At 43.3% G+C, this 13,903-nt stretch overlaps 1 protein-coding gene across 5 annotated transcripts in view; it reads left to right on the top strand.

Moving 5' to 3' along the window:
- The window catches only part of PPFIBP2 (PPFIA binding protein 2), a 130,347-nt gene that overhangs the window by 34,230 nt on the left and 82,214 nt on the right, over positions 1-13,903 (top strand). For all 5 annotated transcript variants that reach the window (XM_045194000.3, XM_024559086.4, XM_045194004.3 and 2 more), the window contains one exon: positions 8,639-8,853. In XM_045194000.3, the coding sequence (XP_045049935.1) occupies positions 8,639-8,853 (215 nt within the window). The remainder of the gene's footprint in view (positions 1-8,638; positions 8,854-13,903) is intronic.

Below are 13,903 nucleotides of genomic sequence, written 5' to 3'. Positions count from 1 at the left end.
TTATTTCATAAACATTTGTCCCATGTGTGGAATATGTTTTATTTGCTTTGGTGAATAGGTTCTCCTTTCCATTGGATAGAAGGCAGCTAGTGGTTTCTGTACACATCCTCTACCTGACTGCATACGGAACTTCATTTATTATTTTCTCTACTAGTGCCTTTGTTTGGCTGATTCTTTTGGAATAGCAAACCACTAATTTTTTATGTTTTTGAAGGCTCGGTGGCTGACACATCCTGTGAACCATCTCTTAAGTAGTAACTGGCTCATGCAGCGTTTGATAGGCGCTATTTGACAGACAACTCGACACAGGTCATTAGTGAATGTCTGGAGGGCGGATGATCGATGCATTCACGATCAAAAGAACGATAATTATTGAATGCCTCTGTGTCGGAGACTTTGCCGCAAGATTGTTAGTATCATCCTGCCTTTCAAAACGGTTGGGCTGAACTGGGCCAAAGAGTTTAGGAATTTTAATGGTTGTTAATGCAGACTGTTGGGGATTGAATTCCCACTCAGCCACTTACCCTAGCTGTGGGATCTCTGGGCAAATTGCTTAAATTCTCTGAGCCTCAGTTTCCATGTATATGTGTGTGTGTGTGTGTGTGTATATATATATATGGTAATAACAGTACCTATCTCATATTATTGGGATGATTAAATTAATGCAAATAAAGCACTTAGTAAGTCCTCAATTGGTGTAAGTTACTGCTTATTTTGTTGATATCACTGTTGACTTTATTGTTTTTGCCACCCAAAATCATAGTGCTACTAAATTGCAGAACTAAGATTTGAGTCCAGTGCAATCCTCATCTCTTCTGGGCTCCTTTTATTCCTCTGTTGGTTTTATGATGGTGTGTAATTGGGCCTGGGGGTTCTGTGGGGCTGTCTGTGGGAGAAAGGAGTTCACAGGGAGCAAGAACTGGTTCTGTTTTTGCTCCCAAACCCTTAGCTAGAGCGACTTTGCCCTTATTTCTCTTACACATTAGACTTTCAAGTAAGGCTTCCTTTGCTTAAAGAATGGCACAATTAAAGTTTCAAAACTGCAAAGATCCTGCAGAAATGACATTTTTGTGTGAACATTTAAATCCTCCTTTCTTTATTTCGATTCTCTTATGAATTTGAAGTCAAATGATATCAAGTAGTGCCAACACTACCAAAACACCATTGCTTTGGCATCTGTTAAAGCACTCAAATGAGTACCCACGGACCATATTCTCTCACCTTATGAAAACACAATTACCACTTACTTCAATGGAAGAAAATGTTATGAGCTTCCTGCACACTCCGACCCCAAATAGCAACCATTTATGCAAAAACAATATTGATTCCTACTAAAACAGACACCGTTCAATAATGATTATCCAATAATGATTATTCATAATCATAACACTGCAGAACAAGGATTTTCCTGTAGTATGATAGGCTACTGTTCATTTTCCAAAAAGAGTGCCCTTAGGGTATGTGGTATCAGTGTTTATGTAATTAAGCACTTAATTAAAAAAACAGTGTCCTCCTCCTCCTCCAATCAATGCACACAACGCAGGAGATTATCACTCACATGAACAACCAGGCCAGGAATATTCTGAGGGCATCCTGATGCTCAAGTGCAAATACGCTCTTCCTGACGCATAGTGTGGTGACCCTCACCTCAGGCACTCAGAGGCTCTGGAGATGTGTGGAAAAGAAATGCCTCGTAACCAGAAATAGGGCCATTACATGAAACTTTTTTTGAATTCTTTTTTAAAAAATATTTTATTTATTTATTTTTAGACAGAGAGGAAGGGAAGGAGAAAGAGAGAGAGAGAGAGAAACATCAGTGTGTGGTTGTTTCTCTCACGCCCCCTACTGGGGACCTGGCTCACAACCCAGGCATGTACCCTGACTGGCAATGGAACCAGCAACCCTTTGGTTCTGAGGTCGATGCTCAATCCACTGAGCCACACCACCCAGGTCAACTTTCTTGAATTCTTGAAGCCTAAATTGGTATATTCTGGCTGTGACTACTTGTTTGGAACCTTGGAATTCTATGCTAGAAAATTGGGAAGAGATAACTGTTAAAGACTCCAGGACCCTTGTCAAAATGATTTCTTTTTAGTATAAAAGACAATTGTTGTAGCTTCTGGTATGTATTAACTTTTGATCTGATCTTCCTTTTGATTAGTCCATTCGATGTACCTGCAAATAATACTATAATTGAATTACAGGGTTGACAATTGAATTTGAACTTTATATTGCTTAATTACATTATTATTACATTACATTAATTACATTATTACATTTATATTGGAACTGCCACCTATGCTAATTTTGCATAGGGCTTCATATGTTGGCTAGCAGACTCAGTGGCTGCTCAGTGAGGCCACTTCTGTAATAGGACCAGAGAACCACATGGTAAGGACACACAGGGCCACTTATTCCTCCTCACTGTGGCAACAGGCTACTCATGCAATGATTTGCAAGCTGTACCCATCAATGAGGACTAGTTAAAATGAGTCTGTTTTATGACAGTTATAAAAGAGGTTGCTTTGGGCATTTCTGCCAATTCTGGTTAGTATCTTCAGTTGGGTTTTTGTTTTTGTTTCTTAGATTTAAAGATTGAGGGTAGAAAAAGTTCTGATCAAGACTGAAATTATTTATCTTGGCCCACAATGATTTTAGCTGTGGTGTTAAAGGCCACATAATGGGTCCGTGCACAGAACAGGTGATTGGTCTTGTCTATGCCCTTTCTGAGGTTGGCCAGCATGTAGCAATCATCAGCAACAGAGTCGCCTGATTTCTGCTCAGGATTCAGGTTGTGACTTTGACCCAAAGAGAGAGTGGAAGTTGGGGGGTATCTAGCGGGCTCAGATGTCAAGGACTACCCTTTGCATAAAGAGGTTGAAATGGCCCACAAAGGCAAGCACTGTTCAACAGCATCATTCTCTTTTTTCTCCTTGCTATACTGTGCATCCTGGCATCATGCACAGGCCCCTCATCCAAACTCTTTGTTTGCTCAAGTCCTAAGCTTTGTCTCCTGTCCCCCTTAAGGGCCCATTCAAGCCCAGGTATTAGGATGTCAAGGAATTGGTGGTGGCCTACAAGGCAAGCACCAGCTCAAATGCTCTTACCCCTGAGGTTCTGAGCTCTGAAGGTTTCCTTCAGTTTAGTTGCTTTAAAAAGTGTGTGTGTGTTTCTGCATCGTTGGAGGATTTTCTCCATACACCTTGGCTGCTCCTGCCTGCCCTGTCACTGCTGTAATGCTGTCACCGTCCTTGGCTTATCCACCTTCCAAGCAGCAGTGGCAGGCTGATTCCTCACATCTCATCTCTGACCCAATCGTCTGCCTTTGTTTCCTGATTTAAGAGCTCACGTGGTCTATAAAATCCCTTTGGCTATGTAAGGTAACACATTTATAGGTTCCAGGGATTAGGTTGTGGACATCTTTGGGGGAGTCATATTCTGCCTATCCCAATGATCAGCAAACAGTATTCCTTTATTCCACTCCCTCGTTTTAAACCAGTTAAGGAATGGACAGAAAGGGAGACCAAAATATCTGCTTTATCATTAGTTTTATTGATTAGGAAGGTTAGCTGGACCTAAAGCCACAATTAAGATCTTGACTACTACCCATCCTACACACACAAACACACACTCCAAATTGAACTTAGTCCCAAACTAGAGACCTCCACTCTGCTGAGGCAAAGTTGGGCTCAGAAAACTTCCCTGAGGAAAATGCTCTCAACTAGGGGCAGGTGGCATCGGAGAGAATTCCTTCATCAGAAGAGTCATTCCTCCTTTGAGAAAAAACAGAGAGGGAAGGCAGGGGAGAGGCCACAAATGTGGCCTTAGTAGAAACCACCCTCCCTTCTCATGGAAATAGGGACACAGGAATAGGTCCCCCTTACCACAGTCCCTGATTTTTCTTGAGACTTCCTGTATGGTCTTGTCTATGGCCAATTTTGAAAAAATGCTTTATATGTGCTTGAACATAATGTGCCATCTCTAGCTGTTTGGGACATAGTTTACTATTTGTCCTTTGTTGTTTTGATAAATCACTCCTTTATTTTTTTATTTTGCTTTTTATATTTTAAAATTATATTTTATTGATTATACTATTACAGTTGTCCCAGCTTTTCCTCCTTTGCCTCCCTCCACCAAGCGCCCCCTAGTCCTTCAGGCAATCCCCACACCATTGCTCATGTCCATGGGTCATGAGTAGGTTCTTTGGCTATTCCATTCCCTATACTGTACTTTATATCCCCATGGTTACTCTGTAACTACCTATTTATACTTCTTAATCCCCACACCTCTTCGCCCATCCCCCATAACCTCCTCACATCTGGCAACTGTCAAAATACCCTCCATATCCATGATTCTGTCTCTGTTCTTCTTGTTTGCTTAGTTTGTTTTTTAGATTCAATAGTTGATAGATATGTATTTATTGCCATTTTATTGTTCATAGTTTTGATCTTCTACTTTTGCTTAAGTAAGTCCCTTTATCATTTCATATAATAATGGTTTGGTGATAATGAACTCCTTTAGTTTTTCCTTATCTGGGAAGCTCTTTTTCTGCTTGTCAATACTAAATGATATCTTTGCTGGGTAGAGCAATCTTGGCTTTAAGTCCCTGCTTTTCATGACTTTGAATATTCCTTGCCAATTCCTTCTAGCCTGCAAAGTTTCTTTTGAGAAATCAGCTGACAGTCTTACTGGAATTCCCCTGTAGGTAACTAATGCTTTTTTCTTGCTGCTTTTAAGATTTTCTCTTTATCTTTAACCTTTGGCATTTTAATTATGAAGTGTCTTGAAGTGAACCTCTTAGCATCCCTCTTGTTTAGGACTCTTTGTGATTTCTGGTTTGCATGTCTATGTCCTTCACCAAATTAGGGAAGTTTTCTTTCATTATTTTTTCAGATAGATTTCCAATTTCTTGCTCTTTCTCTTCTCCTTCTGGCACCCTTATGATGCGAGTGTTGAACCTTTTGAAGTTGTCCCAGAGGTTACTCCTTCTATCCTCGTTTCTTTGGATTTTTTTTTTCTTCTTCTTGTTCTGCATGGTTGTTTTTTGCTTCCTTATGTTCCAAATCATTGATCTGATTCTTGGCTTCATCCACTCTACTGTTGTTTCCCTGTATCTTGTTCTTTATTTTAATTAGTGTGTCCTTCATTTCTGACTATATCTTTTTTATGCTGTTGAGGTCCTCACTAAGTTCCTTGAACATCCTTATAACCAGTGTTTTGAACTCTGCATCTGATAGATTGCTTATCTCCATTTCATTTAGTTCTTTTTCTGGAGTTTTGATGTGTTCTTTCATTTGGGCCATGTTTCATTTTCTCCTCATTTTGGCAGCTTCAGTGTGTTTGCTTCTATGTATTAGGTAGAGTTGCTACAACTCCCTGTCTTGGTAGCATGGCCTAAGGTAATAGATGTCCTGTAGGGTCCAGTGGCACAGTCTCCCCTATCATCCAAGATAGGTACTCAAGATGCACCCTTCGTGTGGGCTAAGTACATCCTTCTTCTGTAGTTGAGACTTGATGGTTACTGTTGGCAGGTCAATGGGAGGGATTTATCCAGGCCAGTCAGCTACAAGGACTAGCTGTGACCACTGACCACCAACCTCTGCCCTCCACAGAGGATCACCTGTGTGGGAGCAGGGTGGTGGTGCTGCGACGTGGTCTGTACCTGTCCACTGGGTGTGCAGGCTCTGGAGTCTCTGGGGTGGTACAGGCCAAGACAAGCCCCACCTGTGTTTTGCTCAGGGCCACTCTGCCTGACCTATAAAGCCACCTGAAATGGCTGCTTCTTGTGCTGGGCTTAGAGATTCCCAGGTGAAGCCAAGCTGTGAATCTAGGCTGGTTGCTGCTAGTGCCAGGCCTGGGGCCACTTAGCAAGAGGTACTGGGACTGGGGGCTCACTGAGGCTGTCTGTTGCTTGTTTGAGAGGATTTAGGAAGTTGTGAAACATGAACTAAGACCAGACGTTCATATGGAAAACCATATGGGGCCTAACTTGGGTGGGCCCCAAAGTTAGGTGGGACAGAGTCTTGGGATGTCTCCAGTGTGGGGCAAACAGTGTTAGCCAGTTTGATGGACTCTTAGATATGGCACCAGCCTGCTGGCTCTGGCTGTGTGGGGGGAGTGTTCAGAAAAGGGACAGTGGCCTCTGCCCACCTTTCTGTCCGCAGCTCTCACCTTGATACCAGACACCAGATTCTCCCTGTATGCCACTGGTACCTTTCAAGCTGCTACCCTGGTGCTGCAGATCAGAGGGAGTGAGTCTGAGTGAGTCCATGTGTGGGTTCATTAAGAAGAACTGCTTGGGATTCCAGAAATTTCTTCCACCAATTCAATCCTAGTTATTTTTTGCAGCCAGAAGTTATAGGGACTTACCTTCCTGGCACTGGTACTCTGTGCTGGGGGGCCTGGTGTGGGACTAGGACTCCTTGCTTCTGAGATCTCTCTCCCGAATTTTTATCCACCACACGTGGATGTGGGACCAGCCTGTTTCGTGTCTCCTTCCCTCCTACTGGTCTGGATGGATGTGGTTTCTTTAATTCCGTAGTTGTCAGACTTCATTCAGCTCAATTTCTGATGGTTCTGAGTGGAGTTGCTCTATATTTTAGTTGTCATCCTGATGTGGTTGTGCCTGGAGGCGAGCTGTGTTTCCCAACGCTGCCCTCTTGACCTGAAGTCCATGTAAAAGCATTTGGCCTGGTATTTTCACTGTGAAAAAAATTAAATTATGGTTCAATTTTCTATAGGACTATTTAGATCATTTTAAAATTAGTTTTCTCATCGTATCCAGTGATAGTGTATTTGTGTGTGTATGTGTGGCTGTTTTCATAGTCTGATCAACACCCCTACTTCAATGTATGGAATGTTTTATTTTATCTTTTGAACACTTCATATTTTAATCACTCAGTGTCACAATTTTTGTACATCTCTCTTGATAACATCAAAGAACTGGATTTCTTTTATTCCATTATTTATTCCATTATTGAAATTTTTGAGTTTGAATAATTGAGTTTAATGCATTTATAACTATTCTAATTACTGGTATAAAGGTATGTGTGCACTTACCTTTCTGTTTTATGTTGTCTAAGACCACAGAGTGATAGAAGATTATTGAGAGTCTCAGTCTTACCACCTGCCTGTGGCCTGACTCATTCTGCATTTATAAAGGGGTGCGTGTGTGTGTGTGTTGGAGTATGTCCAGGACAGAGAGGGGTCACTCAGCAGTTGTGTGGAGATTAGGGGTCTTGTGCTTCTGTCCGTTTTCTTATCCGAATTTGGTGGGGTCCTCCTGGTCTCCAGAGAGTGCGGAGCACACACCCGAGTGTGGGTAATCAGGCGGTCTCCAAGCTCCCCAGAGCCAGGACTTGTTTGTGGACTGCGATCCACTATTCCTTCTATCCTGCACTTTGAGAAAGCAAACCGGCAATCAAATGGTAATTGTTTCCGTCTGTGTGGATTTCTCATTCCAGAGACTGCCATGGTGAGTAGGAAATTGGCTCTTAGAAGAGTAAAGGGACCTGGGATTAGACATCAGGCCTGCAGTGTGACTGTGGATGGGGTGGCCCTACAGCCCATATTTTCCATCTGTTGGCCTTATAAACAGTTCAAATGCCCTAGAAATTCCACCATCTAAACCATACTTTCTGAAGTGTTTCTTGCTGCTGAAAGAAGCACAAAAATCCTTTATGAGATTGTGTCGCCCCAGTTTTGGTTTGAAAAATATATCACTGTACTTAAATAAAAAAGAATAAGACTTTTTTTTTTAAATGGTGGAGTTTAAAAAGGGAAAAACTGTCCTATTTGGGACATATCAAATTAGAAAGGGCTGACCCAATATCCCAGATTGCTGAGGAAGTGTAAGCACTCTTCCCCTTAGCTGCTCATCCAGGCATCTGTGCGGACACTCAGCCCCATTCCCCTTCAACATCTGCTGGGCAGGGGCATGGCGCTAGGAACCCAGCTAACTGTGACAGGGACTCTGCCCTCAGAGACTTCCTGTCTGTAGTGGGGAGATGCGAAGTGGGTCTATAGAGTGATTAATGCAGGTTTAAAGTATGAGCACATCAGTGGATACAGAGTTTGCCAACTTGGGAAAATCCAGAAAGCGAGTCCGATTCACTGAACCCTCACCAGCACGGACACAGCGTCACTCCTGCTGCGTTCTCCTGATCAGGGCGCATCACTGGGGCAGCCCAGAGTCGGGAACCACCTGGGGGTGAAAGGACGGGAGCACACATGCAGGGATGGGAGGGATGTTTGGTGGTTATATATGCAGACAGCCTATCACATTAATTTAAATGAAAGCAAGATTATTAATCTGAAAGGTGAAGAATGGCATCTCATTGTTTTAGCTAGCATGTTTTTGGTAGGTGGTAAGGGCTGGCTGTGTTTTCCCAGGTGTCTAATGGCGTGAGGTCCATATGTTAGCCCCAGTGGGCACAGTTACCTGCCTCTGACAGGTCTCCTCCCATCACACCCAGCCCAGGACTGAAGATGATTTCTACAGAGTTTACTTTGTGAGTGATTCTGCCGAGGCTTCTTATCCATCCCTTCCCCCTCCCCTTTCACTACCTTTGCTCTTTACCAGCTCCCTGCCCATGATGTCTACTCTTCTTACCTAGATTCCCCCCATCTGTCGTTTTAGGCACGAAAACAGGTGCAGATATTAGTGATGGTACCTGTGAGCCTGGATTGACCTCGCCGGCCTCCTACTTGAATCCCTTCCCAGTGCTCCATCTCGTTGAGGACCTGAGGCTGGCCCTGGAGATGCTGGAGCAACCTCAGGAGAGAGCAGCACTCCTGAGCCAGATCCCAGGCCCCACAGCTGCCTACATAAAGGAGTGGTTCGAGGAGAGCTTGGTGAGTGGGCCCATGGCCTATTTGGGGAACTGCTGGGGAACATAATCACGGAGTCCAAGAAATGCCACCACTGCCTGGGCATGTTACTTCATCTGCACACCTTCCTGTCTTCAACTGCTGCCAGTGCAGCTTTAGTCAGTTCCCACAGGGAAGGGGTAGGACCCAGTCACACAGCTTATGCTACACAGTCGGCCCACCTGTGTACTCCATCCCCCGTCCTGAGAAAGGGAAATCCAGGGCCAGAGAAGAGCAGATGTGGAAGGCTTCTCCCCTCTGGATTACATGGACCGCTCACCGAGTTACAGTCCCTAGCTGGGGTGTCTTCCCCCGGCTGAATCCCCCGCTCCTTTTTCCTTACAACAGACGAGACCTTTGTTACCTCATTCATTCCTCTACTGTTATCCTAACTTCAGAGCTCCTTGCCCTAGAAATGCTTCTCGTCCCTAGAGTGAATGCAGGTTTCCTTACTCTCCTCCTGCTCATTGTAGATCGAGCCTGCACACCTGCTAGTCTCTAAGGGCAGCAGATGAGTAACCACAGCTGTAAACATGTGGCTTTGGTTACTCATCTCGCTCCCTGTGGAGGCCAGCTGGTCAACATTAAGAGACCAGTAACATCTGGAAGTGGGTCAGGTGAGAAGATAGCCCACTGAGGAGTTAATCTGGAGTGAAATCACTCCAGGGCTGGAGAGAGGCACCTGGGAGCCAGAGGAAGCATGTGATTATCTACGCTGAGGTGGAGGATATAAGCTGGGATGCAGTCTTCTAAAGCTAGGGGCCTGCAAACTGGAGTCAAAATTGGAAAGCTCACATGGAGTGAGGAAGGCAGGAATGGGACCACTGGGTGGGGAGGGAGGGCTTAATGACGGAAACCAGAGACCCAGGAGGTTGAGGCCCCTGTCCAGAGCCATGTCATTTGTTACGGGTTCCATCCCAGATGTCCTTACCTGCTTTCTGCTCAAGAGGCCTCTGTCAACAGTCTCATCCCCATGCCTTTCTCTGAACACTGAAGCAGTCTTCATTATACATGTTATTCAGTATTTTGATTACATAGGTCAGGGGTGTCAAACTCATTTTCACTGGGGGCCACATCAGTCTTACGGTTGCCTTCAAAGAGCTGAATGTAATTTTAGGACTGTGTAAATGTAACTGCTCTTAACAGTTAAGCGAGAGCTGGGTGCTGCCGCTGGGCAGAAACAAGGTGCTGGGCTGGATCAAACAAGGTGGAGGGCCGGATTTAGCCCGCGGGCCTTGTGTTTGCCACCTGTGACAGGCCCTCTGCCTGGTACTCTGTATATAGGTAATCCATGTGGTAGGGGAAAGTGTCTCCATACGAATTTCTAGAACCTGTGAATATGTTACGTTACGTGGCAAAGGGGAAGGTAATGAGTGGAATTAAGGTTGCTGATCAGCTGAGTTTAAAACGGGGCAAGTAGCCTGGATCATCCAGGCCCCATGTAATCACTGGAGCCCTTGTCAGTGGGAGGGGGAGGCGGAGTCAGTGTCAGAGTCACGTCATTCACCCCTCTGCTGCTGGCTTTAAAGATGGAAAGTAGCCAGGAGCCCAGGGATGCAGGCAGCTGCTCAGAGCTGGGAAGGGGAACCCTCCCCTGAAGCCCTCAGAAGGACCAGCCCTGCCAGCACCTGGATTTTAACCCAGTGAGACCCATTTTGGACTTCTGACTCCCAGACCTGTAAGATAAATACTTTGTGTTGCTATAAGCCACTTAGTTTGTGGTAACTCGTTAACGCGGCGATAGGAAAGTAATACAACCAGATACTTCTTAGAGAGGAAGGCAGAGAAGGTTCCTATGAAGGATGGGTCTCAGGTGGGCCTGTTGCAGTTCAGGTTTGAAAACCCTCTTCTCCTTTCCTCCCCAAATGAAGACAGTCCTTGGTGGGCCTCTCAGACTTGTGCTGATAACAGACAGAAACCCTCGTTGCTCACCACTCACTCCTTTAACCGTGGTTGGGAGTTGCCGGGGGAACAGCTTCAGTAGTTAGTTCTCTCGCTCCTCTCCCACAGCTGAAGGGGGGCCCTCTGCTTCCCTAGAGTTCCATGAGGAGCCCTCTGCTGTGACTGTACCCCAACCTCCACAACGCTGATCCTGGCTTCTCTCCAGTCACCTCTGGCCATCTTTTGCCCACCTCCCTGGATACCTGTGGCTCCCATAGCCCCCTTTACTCCGGGCGTGGATGCCCACCCTCTCTCTGTTCCTGCTTGCACTGCTGAGTCAGGCTGCAGTGTTTAAAGATAGTTTTATGACAGGTCCATAGTCCCTCAGTCTGAAGCCCTTGGGTCCAGGTGTGTTTTAGAACTCAGAACTATTAAACTGTGGAAAGGTGAGACAGTGGTATATAACTTATACCATCTCTAGCAGATACAGGGCAGGAAACACATGAACAGTTCTTCAGAAAACTTGCGAGCATCCACATGAAACGGGATGAAGAAAGACTATACATATTCTCCTGCCAGTTCAGGTCGGATATGCTGCCAGTTAAGTTTGGCACCAACATTATTTTTAATAAAACAAACAAACTTGGTTTTCAGAGTTTTTGTGAGTTTTAGAATTGTAGATAAGAGATAGTGGACTTACATGAAGAATATTCCAGTGCAGAAAACAAAACATGAAACCAAGTATTGGATATCGGATATCACCATTCCCAATGTCCATCCACCATAATCCCTCTCTGAGAGTCACTTGCTAACTCTCTCTGTCCTTGGGCTGGCCTGTCACCATGTGCCTGGGCCCCTTTGGTAACTCCCAGCTTTCTCCGCAGTTCCCTGAACATTTCATTAGGCTGCAGAGCAGTTTTGCACCTTTTTATTTTAAATGCCCCATCGCAGCTCTGCTCTGGACCTTACCGCACGGAACCGAGAGGTTCATTGGCGCATCTTCCCCAGCAGCCCCAGTCTGCCCGGAGTACAGAGAAGAGCTGGTGTGTTATTCTTTACTGTACAGCAACTACATATTTTCACCTTGTATGGATGTGCCTGAATGTGTGACCATGTCTCTAGATTGGCCTTTCAATTGTTTTTAATCATTCTCAAATACATGGCAGGGAATGTATTTGTCCAGAAATATTTTTCTTTCTGTGTAGGTATTTCCGTAATGAAGAGTCTGAAAGTGGAATTACAGAGTTGAAGTAGGCTTAACAGACAAAATACAGGATGCTCAGTTAAATTTGAATTTTAGAGAAGCAACAAATAATTTTTAATAAATATGTCCTATGCACTTTGCTAAATCTGGCACCTCTGATCCAAAGGTATTAACATCTTTGACACATTTTTCCAAACCACTTTTTAGAACAATTTTACTAATTTATATTTTCATTAGTGAGGCTTCTGTGCACCCTGATAAACAATAATCACTAAAACTAAAAAAATGAAACAGCTTTACTAATTTCATAGGGAAATGTTGTCCTTTTATCATTGTTGCCTGGCTTTGTTTAGTAGGAAGGTTAAGCATTTTTTTCATTAGCTTAGTATTTATTCTCTGAATGGTCTCTGAAGTGTTGATCTCATACCCCTATCTGAAAAAAGTTTATTTTCTGCATGTACATATTCACCTATGCAGTAATGTCATAATGTATGTAAATTCTATTTTTGAGTTTTTAAGGGACAGGTTAAAAATTAGTTCCAGTATTTTTTTAGGACATACCCCAGAGATCCCTTTCGGTCCCTGATTGCATCTACCCTACTCTTCTTTTCAAATTCTATGCTTTGTTTCGATTAGAATTTTAATGCTTTCTTCATGTAATAGGTTGACCAAAAAGTTCGTTTAGTTTTTTTCCGTATGATGGTTCTAAAGTGCTTATTTGTCTTTAACTTCATTTGAAACAATTTTATTAGATTGTACTGTGACTGTTGTCATATCAGCATGCATTTTTTAAAAAAACGTATCAAAATTGGTGAATTTATATGCAGCCATATTAATATTGAAGATGGAGGAGTATACACAACATTTTGGCGTATTATGCTTTATTATTTCGAGAAAGGTAAAAATACAACTGAAATGCAAAGAAGGATTTGTGCAGTGTATGGAGAAGGTGCTGTGATTGATCAAACATGTCAAAAGTGGTTTGTGATGTTTCTTGGTACTACTGACATTTTGGCCGAACAGTTCTTTGCTGTGGGGCTGTCTTATGCATTGGAGGATGTTTAGCAGCACCCCTGGCCTCCACCCACTAGAAACCAATAGAGGGAGAGAGCCAACATACTCAAAATATCCAAATCAATGAAGTTATTTGTGAAAATGAAAAATGTGTCTTTTACTTTACAGAAAAAACTAAATGGATTTTTTTGGCCAACCCAATGTTTAAATGACCCTTATTATTGGCTCTTTGTTTTATTTGCAACATATATTTTCCTCGTGTTGTTTTTAAATGTTTTAAATGTGTATGGTGCTTTCTGAGATGTGGAATTTAAAAGGATTGTAGTAGTTCACAATCAGTCTTTCCTGTTTGGGTTTCCACTTTATCTCTAGAAAAGCCTTTCCCAGCCTCGGGTCAAATAATATTCACCTTCATCTTCCTTCGGTACGCTTGTGGTTTGATTTGTATCTTACGGTTAACTCCAGTTCATCTGCAGTGTTTTTAGTGTGTCGTGAAATGCTGATCTAACTTTTATAATTTACCCAAGAAGATTCAAAACTTTTCTTTTTATTCAAAGACAGTCAATGTAGTTATTGGTTTTTGCAGGATTCGTTGCAAAAACAGCTTGTGTTCAGATTTACAGATCTCTTTTGGGGGTATTTACAATGGTTGGGGAAATACCTTCCCTTGGGGAGATTTTCCTAAAAATTGTTGCATTCATAAATCTTTTAGAGTAATTATGGCCATCAACGACCTATGAATGGTGTACTTTTCTGGAGTCAAAAGTTCATATAAACATTCCATTATACCAGGACTGAATGTTAATGTTTTGATTTTGGACAGAGCCAGCCTGTCTGTATTTTAGGTCTTGGAGACTTGAAGTTATTTTACAATCTGGGGGCACTCACATTCCATAGTCAGTCCTGTCTGTGTGGAAAGAGCATCTACAGCAGTGG

Source organism: Desmodus rotundus, chromosome 5, assembly GCF_022682495.2.
Source record: "Desmodus rotundus isolate HL8 chromosome 5, HLdesRot8A.1, whole genome shotgun sequence".
NCBI classification, from domain to species: domain Eukaryota; kingdom Metazoa; phylum Chordata; class Mammalia; order Chiroptera; family Phyllostomidae; genus Desmodus; species Desmodus rotundus.
Note: the sequence above shows the minus strand (reverse complement) of the source record. Positions and strands in the feature narration are given on the sequence as shown.